Source organism: Urocampus carinirostris, chromosome 3 (assembly GCF_059441175.1).
Source record: "Urocampus carinirostris isolate Australia breed hairy pipefish chromosome 3, RoL_Ucar_1.0, whole genome shotgun sequence".
NCBI classification, from domain to species: domain Eukaryota; kingdom Metazoa; phylum Chordata; class Actinopteri; order Syngnathiformes; family Syngnathidae; genus Urocampus; species Urocampus carinirostris.
In genome coordinates, this window is record NC_142351.1 from 42600706 (window position 1) to 42624028 (window position 23323).

The 23323-nt window shown below is 38.1% G+C and overlaps 1 protein-coding gene across 1 annotated transcript; it reads left to right on the plus strand.

Moving 5' to 3' along the window:
- Positions 1-951: 951 nt before the first annotated feature.
- On the plus strand, positions 952-21736 carry LOC148369766 (uncharacterized). Its single transcript, XM_088331950.1, has 6 exons — positions 952-1256; positions 5450-5622; positions 13602-13820; positions 17320-17480; positions 17565-17697; positions 19058-21736. The coding sequence occupies exons 1-6, from the start codon at positions 1061-1063 to the stop codon at positions 19232-19234; spliced, it is 1059 nt and encodes a 352-aa protein (XP_088188076.1). The 5' UTR covers positions 952-1060; the 3' UTR covers positions 19235-21736.
- The last annotated feature ends 1587 nt before the right edge of the window (positions 21737-23323 follow it).

Here is a 23323-nt window from a genome sequence, read left to right on the forward strand (position 1 = left end):
ATAACAGACGTATTGTTTAGATTACAAATATATCTGTGGATCCTCAACTCAAATCATATGTCTTGACAAATGCACACAACAAGATTAAAAATCGCATTGTTAATCGCACATATATACAAGATTCACACCTTATTTCCTCTCTTAATGGTAATGGAGGAATTGAAAAAATGTCTTTGAAAGTCCTTAAAGTGCTTAAATTTGGCCATTAAAAGGTGTACGAACCTTGTTACTAACGCGTTACCCACCAGATTACGGACAACCAAAAGTATTTACTACATTGAAGACGACCCCCTAAAACCGCTTTAAAATAGCCACATGATAAAATAAATGGAAAAAAGTGTACACTCAACTTTCAGGGGATGGTGTAATCACAGTCTGTCCTTTGCAATAATATGTGGTCTGTGCAACCCTTTGAGACTCCTTGTGATAAAAGTATTTACAAATAAACATGACTTGACATGTGTTGATAACTGCGCATGCAAGACTAAAAATTGCATTTGTTAATCACAATTCTATTTGCAGCTCTTCAAAATACTGTGCATGATCCATCCATCCATCGACTACCTTGCACTCATCCTGCGGTCGGGTCGCGGGGGCAGCAGCCTCAGCAGGGACGCCCAGACAGGATACACACCGGATTTCTTGTTTTAATAGTAAATGGTAAAGGGTCTGCATTTATATAGCGCTTTTAAAGTCAACGAAGACCTCCTCTCGATACTTTGGAAAATTGTCTTTAAAAATATATTGTTTTTAAGTGTTTTTTTAATCAGTTTAGCACATTTTCCCCTTTTGAATTTGTTTTACTTGCACTGAAACGGGAAACCCCCCGATTTCGTTATACAGTTCTGCGCCTTCACAAATACTGTACTTGTATTATTACAATACAATAAAGGCCATTTTTCATTCTATTACCAGACGGTGGCGTAGTTGTTGTCTGTATGATGTAAACACTCCGAAGAAGAATGAATGGAGGTTGGTTCCTATTGCAGTTTGATGCGTAGTATAAATTGAGTTTACGCTAAACCCGGGCGAAGCTTACGTACGAAAAGAAAAGACAGGAATGTCTCAGAATCTGTTCCCCGGGAAAAACGACGTGCCACCGGTGCATTTTGCCTGTCACGAGAAGAAAAAGAAACTCATTCTACACGTGGACCTGAACAACACCATTCTGGTGTCAGACGCCGCGACATGTCAGCAGACAGTGGCTGCTCTGGATCATTTTTTGACAACAGTCACTTGGGGCCGAATGAACAAGGGTAAAACATTTTCATTGGTTTTCAAAACAGATATCCAGGCTCGTATGCTAAATTGGGTGATGCAGAGAAGTCATGTCACCGACAACAACAACATTTAAAAGAAATGTAGTTTTTTTGTGTGCCAGCCTTGCCCCCATTGTCCCAAAGTACTACCAAACGAAATATTTAGTAAGGTGCTGAAAACAGGGACCTAATATATTGTAGTGTCTGGACTCTGCTACAATATTCATTTTTATATTTTAAAAAGAAAAATATACTGTAGTACTACAAAAATACTTCTATAGTTATACTAACATACCTGTCAACCTCCACGGCTCCATGCCCTTACAAAATGTTGTATTTTTCCTTACAAAATACAAAATGATCTTACACCATAATTTTTTTCAAAAGTGTTCATATATGTAGTTTAACATGTTATGTTATACATATGTTTCGTTATATCATATATATTGTTAATTAACATTTTGTTTTGAGATACCGAGTTGCTCGACATGAATGAGGTTTATTATAAAAAAGATTAAAAATGAAGTAGCTTGGACGTTCACCGTTGAAGGAAAAAATACATGCAAATGTGATTAAGTAGAATAATACATTTTCTTATTCAAATTATGAATTCATTTTCTGCATTAAATTATTTTTGGTAATATACTGATTAAAGGGATAACCACAAACCTGTCTTTTTTCATTTTCTCCTTTTATACATCCTTTTTTTCTTAACTTCCTTATACAACATAATATTTCGTAATATATTGCATCAAAGCAAGTGAGCCGTTTGAGAGCCGTCTTTAATGAGTTGAGCCGAAAAAGCCGGTTCTCTAAAAAGAGTCGGACTACCTTTCACTACATAACTACCACATGAAATCCGAGGCGGCAGACGCATGTTCACAGTAGCATCAAACCGCTCGCTTCGTTTGCAACATAAAAAAAAACGATACCGAGATAGTAAGGAACTCGTTGGACTTGATTGATTTGTCGTTTCGTGATAGTCGGTGTATACCGGATGGTACCCATAATTGACAACTTTGCATTTTTCTGTACAGATTTTCTTGTACGTTTTACACGTCTTAAAATGCATAATAAACGTACTTTGTACGGCAAAAACGTACAGGTTGACAGGTATGTACTAAAATTACGTGCTTCTCTGTTCGAATCCCTGAGTAAGTGGTTCATGTCACGGCCAGTGTTGTGGACAAAACTGATTTTGCGATGTTTTCTTATGATTTCTGGTAATGGACCACAGTATGCTAGTGTCGAGTTCAGAGACTTTGATAACCAGTGGGAGTTCAATCATGTCACTTCCAGTCGTGGACATGTGCAATCCAGAGAAGCAGAGAGGGCAATACAAACGGTAAAACATCTGTGGAAGAAAGCAGAGGACAGTCGTGGTGACCCCTATCTTTCACCTTTGAAACATAGCCATACACCACTGTGGATGGATTAGGACTGTAACCAGCCTAGCTGCTAATGGGAAGGCGGCTAAAAGGAAAACTGCCAACATAAACCTCACTTCTCACTCCAAAAGGATCGGAACAAGTGCACAACATGCTGAGAGATAAATAACTAAAGCTAAACATGTAATTTGGCTGTCAAACAAAAATTTTGCCTGACATGTGAGACATGATCAGGGCGCTAAAAGGAGAGACCTGAAAGCCAGCTGTTGTCCTTCACCAGCATTACCTGCCAAGATATTTTGTCGTTCATATGGCTGCTGAGACCAGGAGCAACTGAAAAAACAAGTGAGGAGATCTTTCCTCAACCTTAAGATTTGGACATTGACATGGACTCAGAGACACAAGACTGTGACACAATTGTAAGACATGAAAATAAAACATTAGCAGGTTCACCAGAGCACACTGTAGTTGTAGACCGCTCACAAACAGGTGAGCATTCTGAACAATATTACACCAGGTCTGGTAGACAAAGTAAACCACAGATATGGTTATTGACTGTATGACAGCACTATTAACTTAATTCTCATAAATTGATACTCGTGTGCACTTGATGGTAGTGTATTACGTGTTTTGTGGACACGTTGAGGATTTTAGAAAGATGTGGGGGGGGGAAAGAAAATACATTATGTGAAAAAGAATAAACAAGTACTACATATGAAACAAAAAATAAAAAGAGGGATTTCATATATTAGTTAAAAATGTATATATTCTATATTTTGTTTTTACATATGATTGAGTTTAGCACAGTAATGTGAATTTACCTCTCAGACACCTGTAGCTGTCAATACTTAAGCAAGTGCTGTAATGCCTATTCAGATCCCATTATGACATGAACGCTGTTTGAATGCTGCCCTGCCGTAAGTAATAAATTCTTAGACTAAAAATTCGTTGTACGCCTTATCAATATATTAGAGACAAAGTTAAGTTAAGGGGGGTCTATTGCTTAACTTTGCCGTGTTCATTTTGAACTACACTCAAACCTAGCGAGTCAACTTTCCTGAATCAGTCACGTGGTACATTAGCTTCGCGTGACTTCAAACATCACACCTCGGCTTGCGGTCCATGAACCATCACCTCCATCCATCTTTCCATTTTCTGCGCCGCTTATCCTCAACGGGTTGCGGGGGTGCTGAAGCCCATCGTAGCCATCTTAGGGCAATGGGCAGGGGACACCCTCAACCGGTTGCCAGAGCACACAGAGACACACAACTCACTTGCTCAGTCACACCTTGGGACAATTAGGTACACCTAGGGACCGGTTTTGTGCCAATATTTGTCCCCCCTAGCGCAAACGTTACTATAACAACTTAGTATGTCATTTTTGGGGGAATGGAACAATAAAGCGGTGGTGGGTGTCGTCGAGGGAAGGTGAAAATCAACATAAAATTGGTAATTTCTTCAGTGTCAGTAATAAGTCCAAACATAATGCAGAAAGTGATAACAACAGCAATAATTCCGGCACGAAAAAAACGGCGGATAAATTCATACCTGTCAACCTGTACGTTTTGCCGTACATAGTACGTTCATTATGCATTTTAAAACGTGTACGACGTACAAGAGAATCCGTACGGAAAAGCGCAAATTTGTCTGTTATGGGTACCATCCAGTGTACACGGAACGGCAAATCAATCAAGTCAAACGAGTTCGAATTGTTTAGTGAAAGGAAGTCCGTCTTTTTTTTTTTAGAGAACCGGCTTTTTTGGCTCAACTCATTAAAGAGAGCTGGCTCTCAAACGGCTCACTTGCTTTGATGATTGATATTACGAATTATGTTGTATAAAGAAGTTAAGAAAAAAAGGAAGTATAAAAGTAGAAAATGAAAAAAAAGCAACTCAGTATCTCACAACAAAATGTTAATTAACAATACATATGATATAACAGACACATGTACAATATAACATGTTAAACTACATAAATAAACACGTTTGAAGAAAATATGGTGTAGGATCATTTTGTAAGGGAAAGTACAACATTTTGTAAGGGCATGGAGCCTTGGAGGTTGACAGGTATGGAAATTCTTTGAAAGATCGCGGAGGCAAGGAAAACACGTGTGTTCAAGCGAACGATTCGACGAAAGAAAATAAACAAAAGAATACTAGCAAGAAAAGGACTCTACTGCCAAAATGGACTAAATTATATTCCTGGTTACGCTATGAGGAGGATGATAATGGATTGGACCTTGAGAAGGCATTACAACTGTGGCGGGAAAGCAAACCGCGAAGAATATATGAACTGAAAGATCTGAAGTGATAACTGCTTTGTATTACCAGTTAACTGATGATTAAAACTGAATGAAAATATGGATTAATATAAATATTTCAGCAATATTATTTTGTATAATGTACAATATTGTTGTGAACTGAAAAATCTTGAAGCGATAACTGATTTGTATTACCAATAAACTGTGATGATTAAAATTGAATGAAATTGAAAGAATATATAGATTTTTAATATATATTTGTCACCGATTTACAATTTCAACCTCGATAACACAACATTTTGGGGATCCATAGATCTCTGTTGGGACTCCTAGATTTTTGAGCATGCGAGTCCCTGGGACCCATCACTTTTCACAGGTAAAATGAACACTGACGTTCACAAGATAAGGCCTCATTTCAACCAGGCAACCCTCATCAGTCCAACCGGCTGGAAAATGAATACAACTAAATAAATGTAAAATCATTCAATCCTGTATTGTTCAACAATAATCTAATGTCAATTAATGTCTTTTTACATTTACAGGCAAATGGGAATGGGTGAGTGACTCTCCTTCTCTGCTCCCGCCTTGTGATGATGCAATCAACTACTACTCTCAGTTCGGAGCCACTCCCAAGTTCACCTCCAATGCAGGAAGACGTTTTCATGGGGTTCTGGAGGAACATATGAACCTACTTCGCTGGCCTGAAGGTGTTAAGGTTTGTATCCACTCAGACGGATTAAAAACTATTCTTATATTTAATGCCGTGTTGACCATGATATAATACTGTATAATTTTATTATTTATGACAAAAATCATATACAAAACCTGCTGAACCCTTTGCTGGTAGACTGTAGTGCAGGGGTGGCCAACCATTCAGCGACTAAGAGGCAATTTTTCGTCTGTGTTACTACAAAGGGCCACATCATAGTTGTCGACGGGGGCGAGTCGATTGTTTTTTTTTCTTTGTTACTAAAAAGCCACATTATACAGATGGGTACACATAAACATAATCTTTCAATCATGTATACCCGCATACACAGATCTCTACTTGGCTAGATCTGATGAAAATAACCACACCAACATGATAATATCAATACTTTTCAACAGTTAACTGGGTCACAGAACCGGCTCGCAACGCTTTCTGGTTTTCAATCAGTGTTGCGTATCTGTCTCTTTTCTTTTTTAGGGCGGTGCTGGTGACTTGCTCACTGGCTTTTAGAAGAGTTAGAAAATGTGTTAAATCTCCCTTTTCAATATTTGCCTTAAGCAGCTTTAGGTTATTAACAAATGCAAACAAACTTTGCATCAGGTCAGGCAGCATTTTCACTTCCCCTGCTGGGTAAAGTTCAGTTTGTTCAAGTGCCATTTGATGTCGACTAAAAATGCCAGATCCATAATCCACTTGAGGTCTGAGAGCTCGGGATAGTCATTGTCCTTCTCTTCCATGAACAGTTTCACTGCATCCAAAATCTCAAAGAAGCAAAAGGGTACCTGGCCTTTTTGACAGACACCTCACAGTGCAGTGCAGCGGCAGGTCACCCAAAAGCCCTTAGTCCAGCTCAGCGATGAGATTCCCGAGTTTCCTGTGGTTTAGCGCATGTGTGCAGGTGTAGTTGACGATTTCCATCACAGGTTTCATGACGTTGTCAAAATGTATTGATTTAAACACGAGTTGCTTCCTGTGGACGATGCAGTGGAAATCCCAAAAGTCTGGAAATGTTTGATCAGCTTTGCACAGCCCCACTAGCCCGTTCATGGATCCCATCATGGCTGGCGCTCCATCCGTAGCTATTGCAGTTAGTTTCGGTGTGAGTAGATTTGCTTTTGCAAACTGAGCCATCACTGCTTCTTTCACATCTATGCCACGGGTTCTGTCTTTTAATGGCACAATATTAGGGGGTTCTTCTTTGATCTCACATTGATTTGACACAGACTGCGCAAATATTGACAACTGAGGCTTGTCTTGTATGTCACAACTCTCATCCAATGCCACACCAAAATATTCACATGTTTGAAGCCCAGTGTGCAACTGTGATTCAACAGCTGCATTAATATCGGCTATTCTTCGTTCCATGGTGTGGCGAGACAGTTGAACATGCTTTGTTTTAGTTTTTTGTCTACAGGAGCCAAGATTTCAAAGGCGTCAATGAGGCACGTTTTAATGAATTCCACTTCAGTGTATGGCTTTTTAGCCCGTGCTATGTTCCAAGTTCACTGCTACGATGCGAGTGTTACGGTCTCCGAGTGTTTCATAATTTTTTGGAAAAGATGTTACTGTTTTTCTGCCTTGCTTTTTATTGTAAACAACTTTTTCTCACGAAGTTCAGTCCCTCTTGGATATTCCTGTTCGATGTTAGGGTGGAGTGACGCTGAAGATTTGAAGCTTTGAAATGTGCTAATGCTGCGTACATATAAGGCAGATAGGCTTGACATTACGCTCAATACAAAATATAAACTCTCCCACTCTGGCAAAAATGTCCTTTGTTCTTCTTCAAATTTTTGTTTGGCTGTGCTTTTTTTTACCTGCCATTTCAAGAGGTAAGCCATGCTGTATGTTTTGATGGCATATTAAGAATGGAATTATAAAGACTTCTATAATACGGTACATTCTTGAGTAGATCAATGAAATCGAAGACGAATTATTTTGCTAGTTTCTTGGTTTTGTTCATATGGTTTTTTCACATAGGATGGAAGGTTGATTTAAAAGTAAAATGAATAACTCAACTTATTGGAGTAAAGGTTATGCAGTGAATTGAAAATGAATGACAGTAAGAATTTTTTCTCAAAGCTATTGCTGAATATAAGACAATTACTAACAAGTAAATTGTGTCATCAAAGCAAATAAGGCATGAGTGCTTAGTCCAGGGGTCGGGAACCTATGGCTCGCGAGCCATATATGGCTCTTTCTATGAGTATCTGTGGCTCAGAGACAAATTTGATTGCATGCAAAATTTCTCCATCTTGTTCAAAACTTGAGTTGTTTGTCCTTTTCAGGTACACGCAAAGCCAAACCAAAGCTAAATGAAATGGAATTACTTCGCAGTATATATAGCGCATGTTTTTCACTACAATTTACAGTCAGGGTGTCACACAAAAAAAGGGGGAAAAAACTCGTTTTGGCTGTACAACGCTAAAGAATCCTTTATATAAAAGTTCACTATATAATCTGTGTTCAGTGTTCAGATACCTTATGATGAATCCACAGAACTGTAAATACGCCAAAACACCGGAAGACAACTTAGTCATCTGATTGGGTAAGTGGGAGGGATGGGTGGAGCTATGCAAAAAGTGCAAGCTCTCTCGCCCTACACCGTCTGCGCCAAAGGTAAGCACATCAGGCTCCCTGTTTGCAGAATGTTGTGACGTTTTTACTCAATAACTGCTTGCATCTGGTTTTGAAACCAATATGTATGAAAATAAGGGTCAAAAGGAGTTTAACCGATCTTGAGTAATTGCAAGAAAGAGACAAGTTTAAAGTAGTCTGTTTGTTGATTTTGGGACAGGGGCTCTGGCATTATTCTCTTTTCATAATTTTTATCAAATCATCAAAAATAAATGTGCTGAAGACTAAGCTTTTGTCTGGGGCGCGGGTTTAGCAATTTAGTAAATTTTGTCTCATATGGTGTGGCTCTTTCCCAAAATAAAATTAATATTTTTTGCTTTTATGGCTCTTTGAGTCAAAAAGGTTCCCGACCCCTGGCTTAGTCTGTGTTATTTGAACATTTTGCATAGAAAATACCATAAAATTTGGACTATAAGCTGTGACTTTTTTTCCCAGGCTTTCAACCCTGCAGCCTATGCAATGATGCGGCTAAGTGATGCATTTTTTCTAATGGCCGCTAGGGGTTCCCTGAGCAGTAAAGGTATAAGTGAGACAGGTAGAATATAATAATAATAATAATAATAATAATTTCCTTGTATTGTCATGTAACGAGGAAGACGCAAGTTTAATGTAACGCTTTGTGCATGAATACAACTACCATGAACAGACCCTCATCATGAAAAAGGTGTCAATCGAAAGAGGAGGGCTACTTACCATATTGGGAATAGTTTTATGAGTCTGCAAAACTATTTGGCCCCCTTGAACTTTGACTTTTTGCCACATTTCAGACATCAAACATAAAGATATAAAACTGTAATTTCTTGTGAAGCATCAACAATAAGTGGGACACAATTATGAAGTGGAACACACTTTATTGGATGTTTTAAACTTTTTTAACAAATAAAAAACGAAAAAGTGGGTGTGCAAAATTATTCAGCCCCGTTGAGTTAATACTTCGTAGCGCCACCTTTTCCTACGATTACAATTGCAAGTCGCTTGGGGTATGTCTCTATCAGTTTTGCACATTGATACATACTGATATTTTTGCCCATTCCTCCTTGCAAAACAGTTCAAGCTCAGTGAGGTTGGATGAAAAGCGTTCGTGAACAGCAGTTTTCAGTTCTTTCCACAGATTCTCAATTGGATTGAGGTCTGGACTTTGACTTGGCCAGTCTAGCACCTTTATATGTGTTATGGTGAACCATTCTATTGTAGCTTTTGCTTTATGTTTTGGATCTTTGTCTTGTTGGAAGACAAATCTCCATCCCAGTCTCAGGTCTTTTGTGGACTCCATCAAGTTTTCTTCCAGAATGGTCCTTTATTTGGCTCCATCCATTTTAACCATCTTCCCTGTCCCTGCTGAAGAAAAGCAAGCCCAAACCATGATGCTGCCACCACCATGTTTGACTGTGGGGATGGTGTGTTGAGGGTGATGTGCTGTATTGCTTTTCCGCCAAACATAACGTCTTGCATTGTTGCCAAAAAGTTGGATTTTTGTCCCATCTGACCAGAGCACCTTCTTCCACATGTTTGGTGTGTCTCCCAGGTGGCTTGTGGCAAACTTTAAATTACACTTTTTTATGGATATCCTTGAGAAATGGCTTCCTTCTTGCCACTCTTCCATAAAGGCCAGATTTGTGCAGTATACGGCCGATTGTTGTCCTATGGACAGATTCTCCCACCTCAGCTGTAGACCTCTGCAGTTCATCCAGAGTAATCATGGGTCTCTTGGCTGCATCTCTGATTAGTTTTCTCCTTGTATGAGCTGAAAGTTTAAGGGGACGGCCCGATTTTGGTTGATTTGCAGTGGTCTGATACTCCTTCCATTTCAATATTATTGCTTGCACAGTGCTCCTTGGGATGTTTAAATCTTGGGAAATCTTTTTGTATCAAAATCCAGCTTTAAACTTCACAACAGTATCTCGGACCTGCCTGGTGTGTTCCTTGTTTTCAAGCCACTGTAAGCAACGTCCAACAAAGTACAAATGTTTAAGACTGATTCCTATTTTTCGATTGGCATTATGGTGTGTAAATATTCTGCACGGTCTTATTTTATGGATTGTAACAACAAATGCGGACATTTGAAGAAGTTAAAGAAAGATAGGGAACGAAATTGCAAGTCATGCCGGCTTTATAGTTTTTCGATACCATGTTTCAGACTGATCTTTATGTTTCTCTAATAGATATATTTTGAAATGGTCATCATACAGTGAATCCTACGAGTTTAAGCTTTCCAATGACATGTGGCTTGACATATTTCTGTCACTAGTGGCATCATACAGACACATATTTGTTTATCAGAGGTCCGGCGGACCATCGGGGGGGGGCGTCGGAACGTTAAGGGGTTTAAGGTACCGTATCTCATTAAAACTCTTTGTGTACTGTCTTTCTCTGTAAAAATATCTAATTTTTCGATGTGGGCACATGCGGTTTATAGTCAGGTGCGGATTATGTAAGTACAAAATGTTTTTTTTTCCTTTTCAAATGTACTGGGTAAGGCTTGTATAATCCTAATTTTACAGTATTTTTTAAAAACCTTCTTTAGAGGTGGGGTGCGGAGTTTGAAGTGATCTTAGAAAGTTTAATGTTAAATATTTTCTCTATTAGGTATGTGTTAACAATGCCAAACTGAGTTCAAAGAGCTCTTATGCTTTTGTTTCCATTGCGCCTGTCTGCTTTTATCTTATTTTTATTAGGCCTGTTTGGGACTGAAGAAACCCCAAAAGATGATATAAGAGGAGTTTATTTGAGCATTTTCTAAGAAATGCACACACTATTGTGTTACTCTGCTGCCATCTCCTGGCTTAAAATTGTAGTCTTAAGTTTTAAAATGCCGCACCCCGCCTTTAAAGAGACGGTATTATTTAGCAACTCCTGGTGGTAAAAGAAAAACTTAATCCATAATAGATATTAATTTAAATTATAAGCAAAAATACATTAAGTATCATACAAATGGGCATTCTCTATGATACTCGTAGGTTAAAAATGAGCATTTGTTTTACTTAAGATGAGCCTCACTTACAGGGAGCAGACCTAATCGTTCCCCTTCTTGCTGCTACAGATACAAAAGCCTCTAAAAGGCTAGGTGAAAAAATGAGTTCAAATTTGCGTTCTGGTCACTTTGAGTCTCTATACTTCTAAATTTCCTTGTGCTTTGTAGCACTCGTTTTTGGTTGCACGACACAAGGGGTTTTCAGTGGTGTCCCCTTTGGACACCTGAGGTGCCCGCGGACCTGTTATGAAAGTAGCTCACCATTGCTTGGTCAATCTGTTTTTATAGTAAAACTATTTTGGGGGTGGTTGACAGAGTCTATTTCACCTTACTTACAATAATTAACATGGTAATAACGACATTGTAATAACAAAGTGGATATTTTAGAATTTCATATCAAACTGGGTGCCCTTTGCACTAACGAGCAACAAAATATAGCTCTCAGCTCGAAAAAGCTTAGGGAATCCTGTTCTTACTAGTTTTTCTGATTTTGTTCATATGGTTTTCCACATACCGCGTTTTGTTTGATCATTTAGATTGAAATGTAAAACGAAACATTGCATTGAAAGCTTTGCAGTAAATTATAGGGTTTTTGCTCGAAGTTGCTGCTGACTATTATACAGTAATTACGATCTAGTGAAATGCGGCATTCACGCAAATCAGGCTCAAGCAATGCGTGCTAAATTTGTCTTAAAACAATTTTACATAAGTTATTCTTCTTTGAACATAGGATTTAGTTTTTATCAAAATGTTTGTGCTTTAGTATTTGTATTGCAAAACCAAAACGACTTCACGAAACAATAGCTGCATTTTAATGAAATCCAAAACGCTTTTCTTCAGTAACTTCAGCCATTCTTAAAAGACTCAACATGCACAAACATGAAACGAGTTCATGCTGTCATGTGATAGTAAGAAAATAAAATTCACATCTCACATATTCTTTGCTGTATTTAAAGCATGTGTAATGAGTTGACACTTGCCATTTGACACCACAGATTCGGGGCATTATTGCCATCTACTGTTAAAGAATATAATCGCCCCAAGTTTTTTTTCCTAGCATTATTTTACCAAGGCAAAGGCCTACGACCCCCTGAAAATAACTTGTGACCCACTAATTTAGAAACGCTCATCCAGAGTAAGTTATTGTTGCTGTATTGCCCAGCACTAATTACAAAAAAGAGACTCTAGATTTTCAACTCACAATTTTAAGCATTTTATAATTCAATTTACCGTAAATTCCGGATATAAGCCGCTACTTTTTTCCCAAACTTTCAACCCTGCGGCTTATTCAGTGATGCAGCCAATTGATGTAATAAATGAGCGCTCGAGTACAAAAGGTAAAATTTTAACTGCAACTTCTTAGCTTGTGCACAAATTAAATTAGCGTAGACATATCCTCATTATGCAAATTGCATAAAGAAAGGCACATGACGCCAACTTTCAAGCTGATTGCAGTCGAGCAGTCCAATATAGGACTTACTTTGCAAGCATGATGCTAGCGTTTTTTTGAATAAGGGAGTGTGGGACCACGTTTACATGACAAAGTCTCTTTCCCATATTGAAGGAAGATGTCTTTGATGATGTCAGTTAAAAGAAGGAGAATGATGACGGGTTACCGTGCTCACTTCAAGTACGATATGTTTTTTTAACAGAGCTGTTTACTGTGTTGCGAGCGTGTTCCTAGTAGCGTTTTGCTACCCTTCACAGGCACGGTTTGGGATGAAAGTTCTAATATTATTATTAAAGCTTTGAAAACGCTCTTGGTGTACCATCTTTCTTTGTAAATATGTGTAACCATGTATAATATGTATTTGCAACTGTATATTTTTGTAATGTATTTATTTTAGAAACTTCTTCTCATATGTTTTGTACGTGCAAATGAGAAAGAAGGGGCGGGGCAAACGCGGGCTGATGGGAAGTGGAGTACAGGTGAGACGTGTTTGTGGACGCGGCCGACAATAGTGGATATATATTTTTCCCACCCTTACCTTTGGAAATATACACTTTTTTACTTGGATTACTTTCAACGGGCACCTGGACTCCGCAGGTCTGCATTAAATGTTAAGTACCGGTATCATTTTCCGTTCATTTTGCCGGCTGTGGTTTTTGGACTGTATCGGGTAAGGGTTAAATTCGTGTTTGTATTGCGTTCTTTCAAAGTGGGCGCATGCGACTAATATACGGGTGCGGCTTGTGTATGTACAAAATCGGTTTTCCTCCCGAAATGTAGTGGGTGCGGCCTATAATCAGGTGCGCTCTATAGTCCGGAATTTACGGTAATAATTATTCTACTATAAAACTTAAGCAAAACCTCTTTATTAAATGCCCATAGTAACAAAACCTCTATAGACTGTATTGCTTGTTGTTGACCTCCACACAGGTTGACCAGGAGCTGACAATAGAGGCAGAGGATGGGCGACTCTACCACTGGATTCTACCGTCCTTTTTCCAGTTGCTCAAAGATCTGACAGAACAGGGGACTGAATTTGCCATCCACTTTCGTACGTTTGGAAGCGACCTACCTCGTGTGCTAAGTGCTGTCACCAAAGTACTGACCCAAGGTGCACATCCCATGTTTCCTGATCTCCCTGATCTAAAGGTGAGACAGAGACACAGGGTGCACCTCATGAAAGGGGGCCTCACACAATTTGACGAAAATCTGAGACTTTTATGGGCGCCTTTTGCTCTTGAAAATACATATTTATGACAGTGTCTGAAACTCATGACAAAAAGTTACCGGACACCAGGGCAGACAACTCTGAAAAGTTGCCTGCCCAGTCATAAAGTTGCCTGCCCCATTTTTCACAACTTGAAACGCAATAAGACGACTAATCGCAAAAAAACCCACTGTTGCAAAGTATTAAGGATTGATAATCAGAATATATAACAGAACAACACTTTAAATTTAAGTTTATTATAAATCTACTCATAACATTAATTGCATGTATATGACATCGCTGTTTTCCATCTGCCATCAGTATGTACCTATATTTATTCATCTTCATTCATGCAATTTTCCCTTGCCTCGTCTGCTACAAGCCACGTGAACTCCTTTTTCCACAATGCTTTTAATGTACGTTTACGTTTTGTAGTATCATAAATTTTGTTCGCTTCTTTTGAATGTTTCTTCTGGGGCTGAGGTTTTGGCTTGATTCCTAACCACTTCTGCATGTTTCTTGTGTTTTCTGTGCGTCTAATTTGAAAAATGTATATGCAAATGCGCGACCTTATAACGCTCCTGAAAGCCCGGAAGCACGAAGTTATTTGATGCAGGCTTCTGCTTGGCTGCCGAGTATGCAAATTGCCAAACGAACCGAAATTTCCAAACCGAAAGAAGATTTCGAAATCTAAATAAAGCAAACGTTTGATTTGAAAAAATATATATTTTTTTTTCCATGAAAAAGTTGTCGGCCACCCGGGTGGAGACATTTTGTAAGTTGTGCGCCCGACGTAAAAGATGCACGCCTCAGGCGTCCGGGCAGACGTTATTTCAGACACTTTTTATGATCAATTTTATTTTAGGTAGGTACAGGATTCTTCGACTCCCAGGCAGAGGTATCTCACACCCTTTCATGTGGGTGCACAGTCATTTTTCCTATGCTTCTTGGCGCTGCGTTCTGACAGGACTTGTGTCACGATCGTAGTCCGTATGAAGTGTATATTAAGGAATTATGATTGGTGTGATTAAAACAAAAAAACAAGTGTGTGTTCGCTTGAAGGAGGGTGAGATTCTGCAGGGAATCGTACATTAGCCACAACGAGTCTTGGCAAAGACACTCAATGTAGCTACTGCTAAAATAAAAATGATAAACCATTTGAGCAGCTTTCGGTGACAGTCGTTTTAAGATTTGATGGCACCATGGATAAAATGTATTGGCATACACAGCGGACGTTGGTGTCTTACCGCTGCAATAAACAAAAATAAAATTCCTAACAGGTTAAAGGAAACGTAATGCAATATGTACATTACAAAGCATGTGCATTTGATGTTCTTATCTTATTTACGACTAGGAGACATACACACAGAAAACTGCTTGTTTTCACACCTCTACCAAGACACATTGATGCTTTTGAAATGTATTGCCTCTAAAAAGGATTTCTTTAACATAATGGAACACCTCTAGTAGAAATGACCACTCATTTATCAGTTCTAGTAGATGGTCGTGATGTAAGTGTTCCACTCAAAAAGATTTGTTATCATCCAAACTGACAAAACTCTGACTGGTAGCACCCGTGTTGGTATCGATTGCTTCCAAGACGGAAAATCCTACCCTGGCTTCCCACATCTTATCCCTCAATCATGGAACAGACCATAAAATCTCTTTGCTATAAAAAATTGAATTGCTACAGTTCTGGAGAATTATTTGAAAGTTGTTTTTCAAGGCTGTCATGATAAGATCAGTGTGGAAAGCATATTTAAAAAATTACGTGTCAGGTGCTCTACTTCATCCAGAGAAAAGACGAGTATTCCGAATGTAGACCGCATGGCTTGTAATTGTGAATGTTTGCGTGGCGCTCTGTGGTCACAATGACAAATGTGTACAAAGGATGTGATCGCTTTGGCTCACTTTGAAATGTGTTTTATATATTCATTATGTGTGTCAAGCTAAATTTGGCACCTGCAATGCCTCATATATATATATATATATATATATATATATATATAAATGCAGGTATGTAACCACCTAAATTTAATGGCCACATTATTCCTTCGTCCATTATTAAACAGGTCTCATACTCCAGTTCTCCCTAATCATGCTAGCCCTTTGTGGTTTCTTTGTTACTTTGAGCCATTCATTTTCCAATTCCAGTTTTGATTATTCTTTCTGGTTTGGTATTTTTCTATTATGTCAAACCATGTTCTTTTGTTACTTGGTGCCTTCATGTGTTAACAAATACCATCCATCTTTTTTTAGCTCCCCTCCCCCAGTTCATGACACCCCCCCCCCACACACACACACACATGGGTCCATGATCGTTTAAAAGTGGAACAATTGCTGCCTTATATTGTCTATCAAAATAAGACAAACAGTTTTGCAGTACTTAAAAATATTTAGTGCTACGTTTTAAGTGATCAGAGCATTAAACTGTTTTTGCTGCTAAAGCGGAGTTATTTCTATTTTATCATTTTATTCTTGAATAATCTGTTTGCATCATTGCACATCTAGAAGAACAATTGGCAAATCATACTCATTAGTTGAAGTGTTGATGATTTTTAGACATTTTGCTTGCTTCTACTTTGTTTTCTTTTTTAATAATTGGCCTTGCAGGTAATTTTCTTTGTATAGCATACCTGTCACCCTGTACGGTTTTGCCGTACAAAGTACGTTTTTTAAGCATTTTAAGACGAGTACGACGTACAAGTAAATCTGTACGGAAAAACGCAAATTTGTCAATTATGGGTACCACTATTACGAAACGGCAAATCAATCAAGTCAAAGGAGTTCGCCGCAGAAGCCTCTATCTCTGTATGTTTGTTTTTTTTTTCCGTTGCAAACGAAGCGAGCGGCTTGATGCTAATGTGCGCATGCGTCTGTCCCCCTGGGGATTTCCCATCATGCATCATTCCCCCCAAAAAATATGGTGTACGATTATTTTGTACGGGAAAATACAACAGTTTGTACGGGCATGGAGCCGTGGAGGTTGACAGGTACGGTATAGTATTTTGCAGGCCAAAGTTAAACATAGGCAGAGCTGCAGTTTGAATAATTATGTTCCAAAACATGCAGTACTGTGAGATTTTCATTCACATTAAGGAAGGCCTCAATAAAAAAATAAAATTAAAAAAAACAACAAACTAAAAAAAAAAACATTCCAATCTTGTTAGGTGGCTTTGTTTGAAGCATGATTAGTGATATTTGAATTTCTGTTTGAAAATGTCAAACCACTTTTCTAATACATATCTACTAATGAAAAAATGGTCCCTTGCAGTTGAAAAATTAATCTCCTACATTCATTATAAAAAAAATAATGAACACTGTTTCTCAGATGCTTTGGGCCGATAATAACAAAAGAAACGCCATCAATTTCACCGCTTAGTCACTCAGTGCTGTTGTCTACTAACAGCAAAAGCCTAACAAAACTCCTTTCTCGCTCAGTTAAATGTGAACAAGACTCCAGGCAAAATCTGCTGCAGCCAGAAAGGGGTTTTTCTGACCAGAGGTAATGAGCGTCTGTCGAGCCGGGATGGCGAGAGAGCCCTGTACCAGTTCCTCAGCAGTGCAAACGGAGTGGGCGGCTTCCGGGATGATTATGAATGGTAACAAGCTTTCCAGTGGGCCATCAAGCTAACTTTTGTGTGCTAACCCTTAGTCATTTTTTCTCTCTCTCTAATTTACCAAAGGTGGTTCAGTAAGAAGTTCTCCAAATTAGGTGGGAAGCCGCTGTGGGTGGACCCCTTCGACCAGCACGTTCAACATATCTTCATTGACGACAACATACGACAGAATGATAAGGATACCGCAGTGAATCCCAAGGTAGGATTTATGGGATTATGTTCCTACTACTTCTCTACTACATTCATGTTTTTATTTTCATTCCATGTATAAGCAGGGTGCAGTATTCTCATTTCTCACTTGTTAATTTTTTATTTGATTTTTATATATTTATTTTTTGATTGTTGGAAGTGTAACGTTCCTTTTGGTGGGCACAACATTTAAAAAATACTTTTAACCACCGGTATGCTAGATTCCTGACTCAGCTTTTTTCAGAGTAGACTGCTGACTCACTGTCATTGTGTTGGTTCATTCGATGCATTTTGGACATTGGCAATTACATGATGGAATATATAGAATCTTAATTCATTGACATTTTCAAGGTTTTTTTGTTTTTGCACAAGCCAGCATCTGCAGAACGGACAATTAACATAACATGCATGTCTTTGGAATGTGGGAGGAAACCGGAGCGCCCGGAGAATACCCACGCAAGCACGGGGAGAATATGCAAACTCCACACAGGAGGTTTGATCTCATGACCTCAGAACTGTGCCGTACACGCGCTAACCACTGCGTCGCCGTGCTGCCCCCAAGCTAGATTCATTCGGGGCAAAATTACGGTTAGTCATAACTTGAAAAAATTGTTTTTTGGTCAGGCAGGAAATTAGCAGACACATTGGCGGCTGGTTTCAGCTGAAGCTCGAGGGGGAGCAAACAGTAAATGGTAGTGACTGATGTTTCTGACCAATGACTAACGTTTTACATTTTAGTCCCTGGGACCGTGTTTTGGAACCTCGACAGAGTTGGTACCAAAAACAGTGGTGCCAGGGACCAAGAACCCGGTACTTTTTCAAAATGGATAACCAAAAGCGGTGATGCAGGCAGTAACCGTGTAGGGGAAAAGCACTTTTAGCTACCTCTCTCTCCCCAGTTTCCAATCTGTTCCCTTTTCGGATTGCTTATTAAATATTCTATTTATGAAGGCAAAAATAGGACAGAATATTTTAGAAAAGTTGCAGCATGAATTATTTTTGGTACAAAGTGCTTATGGTCTAAAGAGCACCATATTATCCTATTAAAGCAGGTTTATTGCAGAAACGTAGGATTTCTGTGCACAGACTCGCGTTGAAATTAATTACTATTTGTTGTGAAACGGATTGGTGTAATGTTTAAAGATTTTACAAATTGCCTTCAACAGTATTTCATATTTATAAATGACGTTTATGCTCTTGCATGGAACGTGAAAATAAACAAAAGCACCCTTTTTCTCCCCCCATTTGAGTACTTTCCCTCACAAAATGTCTTTAATCACCACAAGTCCTTGGACATGTTAGTATGATTATTAAATGTTTCAAAGCACATGATGCCAAATGGTGTAGCACAGTGAGTGTCTGTGGTTTAGGTTTTCGTTGAGCCAGGGGGCTCAGAGACCCGCACTGCCTGCACCTCGGAACTCTACGACATCGCCTTGATCCAGAACGACCTCCTCAAGGCCATTTCGGAGCCGGACTACTTCACTCGCCGCGTCAGCATCTGCCAGAAGAACTATGAAAAGAATGTTCAACAGGCTTCAGGCTAGAGCACAGCTGTTTCTCTCTTGAAAGTGTGTGTGGTCCAGACACACTTCATACCAGGGTATCTTTAGCTCAGGGTTTTTGGAATGTTACTCTCTTTGATTATAATAATAAGTATACATATATATATATATATATATATATATATATATATATATATATCGGTGAGCTCTGAAGAGAACCTTAACATGATCAGGATTTTAATTTCAAACTGTATTAAAGTTTTACTCAACCAGGAGTTTTTTTTTTTTTTGTGCGGGGTCAATTAACACTTTTTTATTGACTATGGAGTAAAAACTACAGTATGCAACCATTTTTATTTGTCAAATAAAATTGTAAGCAAAATGCACTTACAGTAACATTTTAAAGATTCAGATTCAGATCTACTTTATTGTCATTCTAGTACACGTGTATACAGAACGAAATGTCGATACATCTGACCCGCCCAGTTTCCTTGAATGTACAGATATAAGTAAAAGTTGTATTGTATTATGGCTACGTATAGTATTTTACCATAGTGCCGATAGTGCAAGAGGAGTAGCTCATTGAATCAAAAATATGAGGTTAATGAGATCTGTGAATGTCAACATTCATGTGGATATTTTTCCCTGACCCATTTTAAATCATGAAGCGCTAAATTAGAATCAGTGACTTGCAGCAGTCTATGTTAATTATGCAGTTAGACAATTATAAATTCCCTTAATGCCTGTTGTTGTTGCTCTTCAGTAATTGGTGCTAAGTAGACTCAAATGCCACTTTAGTGGGTGCCGTTTGCATTTGTATAGACCAAGAATGCATTACTTGAATGTTTTTTATTCCTATAAGAATTTTTGGTGATACATATACAAACACTCCGTGAAAACCTTTGAAATGCCAAATGAATGGATCATTGTTTGGAGTGCAATGTTAAACTCATTAGGCTGAGCTTGCCTAAGTTGCAGATTCCTTTTACTAGAATTATTTTAAATGTTATTTACCTTAACCTTACTGTAAGTTTAGCACTTTAAACACTGAGAGGTGTATAATGCTATTTAAAAACATTTAATTTTAGTTATTTATCTGTAAGTGAGACACTAGGGAAATGCAAAATGTGTCCATTACTATTTCGTAAGATGGAATTTAGAATTTTTTTCTATGGTTGCTTTGTAGCTACCAAAGTCAGTCATATTCAATTGATTGGAAACGACCAATTTTGGTTCCGAACCATTTTTGGGATGTTCACGCTTTGGTACTAATGCACACTGATGATGGCCTATAAATGGATGGTTTGTTTGTGTCAATCCCACTGTACAGCTAACATCCTCAGTCATCTGATTACCGTATTTTCACGACTATAAGACACACCTAAAAGCCCTAATTTTTTTCAAAAGCTGACCATGCGCCTTATAATACAGTGCACCGTATAAAGAATCAATATTGAGTCGCGAGGTCTCGCAACTAAGGCAAGCAGCCGCCGACTAGATTTTCCCGTGTAGGCAGGTAGTCTGGGGTGTGCGCCGGGATATATCTACCGGTACTTCATTTCCTAACCAATGTGTCAATAATCATTTGAATCGGTCACTATTGGCTAAAGTTTTTCTTGTATTTGTTGGCTTTGTTGCGTGTTTTGGAGTGTGTGAATATTTTACACTGCTGGATTTACTACACTCATGGATGTGAGGGGACCATGTTTGCGTATTATTATTGAATGTGATGGCTGTAAAAAAGAAACTAAGAAATGGTAGGCATTTCTTTAATCCCAAGAGTTTAATCTTCCTAATGATATGTGGAATGACGCATTTGAGTGATTGGTGACATCTTACAGACACTGTGTCCTTATACGTGTTTGAGCAACGTATTTGCTTCTTTGCAAGCCGTCAAAATATTAAGGGGTTAATAAGCTTGACTGGACTGTCTGACTGTTTTGACGTTCCCACTATAGATAGATAGATAGATAGATAGATCGATCGATAAATAGATACTTTACTCATTCCTGTAGGGAAATTCACACTTCCAGCAGTATCCTTGTGTTGAAAATAAAACAATAATAAAGTAAAAGGAATATAATACATACCAGATGTAACGTGTTGATATAGAGTATTTAAATAGTGCTACATAAAATACACACTGTAATAAAAATAGGGTAATATGCAATGTGGGGGTGTGGTTTAATGTGGGCTTTGACTTCCCCAGGTGGAGTTAATTTCTTCCTCATGCCATGAGGCTCTTTATCTCCTCAGTCTGTCTGTGGAACAAGACCTATAGCACCTTAGAGTCCGGTGTATGGAAAATATAGGACAAATCCCCATTTTTGGGCAATGTGCCTTAAAGTCGTGAAAATACGGTAGTTTTGTATTCTATTTTTATTGAACTATGCATGTTTCTTGACTCTGCGGCCGTCCGGATGCCTGTTGATGCAGATGTGGGTGCAGTTATAACGATTTGACACTGTCAACTTGTAATCAATTTGTACAGCTCATTCGAAATGTAATAGACACAGAGTGTAATATTAAAATGTATGCCACACATTTTTGCTACGATTTATATTTTTGACGTTTTTTGTTACAAATAACCGCTGCTTAATCATTCTTATAATTTAACATTTGTTTAAAAATGTCGCATAGGAGAACGGTTGTTTGCGGCATGTCTAAAGTGCGTCAAAAGTAAACATGCATTTCATTGAGCGTGTTTTTGGAGGAGGGCAAATACGAGTCCAAAAAACGACATATTTACTGAAGCAGGAACACTTCCAAATCCCAACAAAATGATTCTTCATTCCCTGCATGTTCGAACGCAAAATTGGCAACCTGAGGCATATACCTAAACATTTGCAAGTTTTGAAATGTAGAGTATAAATAACAAAAAAGCCAAAGCCTGCTGTCGATTATCAGTGCAATCTTATAGCTCACCAAAGTAATTTACATTTTTCTGTAACAGTAAGTGGCAGCAGATCGCCATTTTTATTTGAATAATCAAATAATTGAGTGATGCTTAATAGTAATCCCAACAATTATAAAACAACCGATGACAATATTAATCGAATGTAGAGCATGAGTTTATACCCAACTATTGTAAGACCCAGTAGAATGACTTCATACAGTGCAACACTTATTGACAATATCTTTACAAATTGTAATGAATTTGCAAATGTTAGTGGAGTATCGGTTTGTTATATTTCTGACCACCTGCCAGTCTTTACAGTGTAAGGTTACCCATCAAAAATTAACTTTAAAATATGTTTACAAAAAAATGAAGAGAGAATTTAATCACTTTATGAGGACTTAATTAAACAAAACTGGAATACTATGTATTATGCAGATGTGGATGGTGCCTTTGAGATATTTCTGGGAAATATTCAGGACAGAATATAATAAGAATGGTCCAACGAGATAAATGAATAGTCAGTAAAGCATCGGTGGATAACTAAGGGTTTATATGATGCTTGCAAGAAGAAAAACACTACTTAGAAAATTCATTTAACTAAGAACCAAGGAAGCCGAATCCAATATAAAACATACATAGTAAGAAATACTAATTTGTTAAATAAGAACTAAAACAATATTAAAGGTATTTGAGGAATATTAAATACCATAATAAAAGGTATTGAATTAAGTAATGCATATCATAACTATTCATTGACAAGAACAGTAAAAATTATATATTAAATCAAATTGTGGAAAATGTCAATAGTGTTTTAGTAAATGTCGGACCGGAACTAGCTGCAGATATCCAAGTGCAGTAGGAAACAATTCAAATCACTGATAAAAATAAAACAGATTTTCACAATCTCTTCTTCAGTTCTTCAAAATATTAGAGAAACTTTACAGAAATAGACTTGAGAAATGTATAGATAAGCATAAATTAAATAATAAAAGTCAGCATGGTTTTAGGACAGATCAACAACAATGGCAGTTATAGGTGTGGTAGAAGAAATTGCCAATAGCATGGAAAAGAAGTGATACGCAGCTGGGATCATTACCTGTGGTGTTCTCCAGGGTTAAGTACTTCTTTTCAGCATTTACGTGCTTCAATTAGGTGATATTATTCGCAAGTATTATATCACTTGTGACAAAGGGCTGGACAGATAAACATGACTTGATTTTAAAAAATCATTT

Coding starts and splice junctions, on each gene's coding strand:
- LOC148369766 (XM_088331950.1), top strand. CDS start 1,061: ATGTCTCAGAATCTGTTCCCCGGGAAAAACGACGTGCCACCGGTGCAT. Junction 1,257..5,449: donor TTGGGGCCGAATGAACAAGG/GTAAAACATTTT, acceptor TTACATTTACAG/GCAAATGGGAATGGGTGAGT. Junction 17,698..19,057: donor ATACCGCAGTGAATCCCAAG/GTAGGATTTATG, acceptor TCTGTGGTTTAG/GTTTTCGTTGAGCCAGGGGG.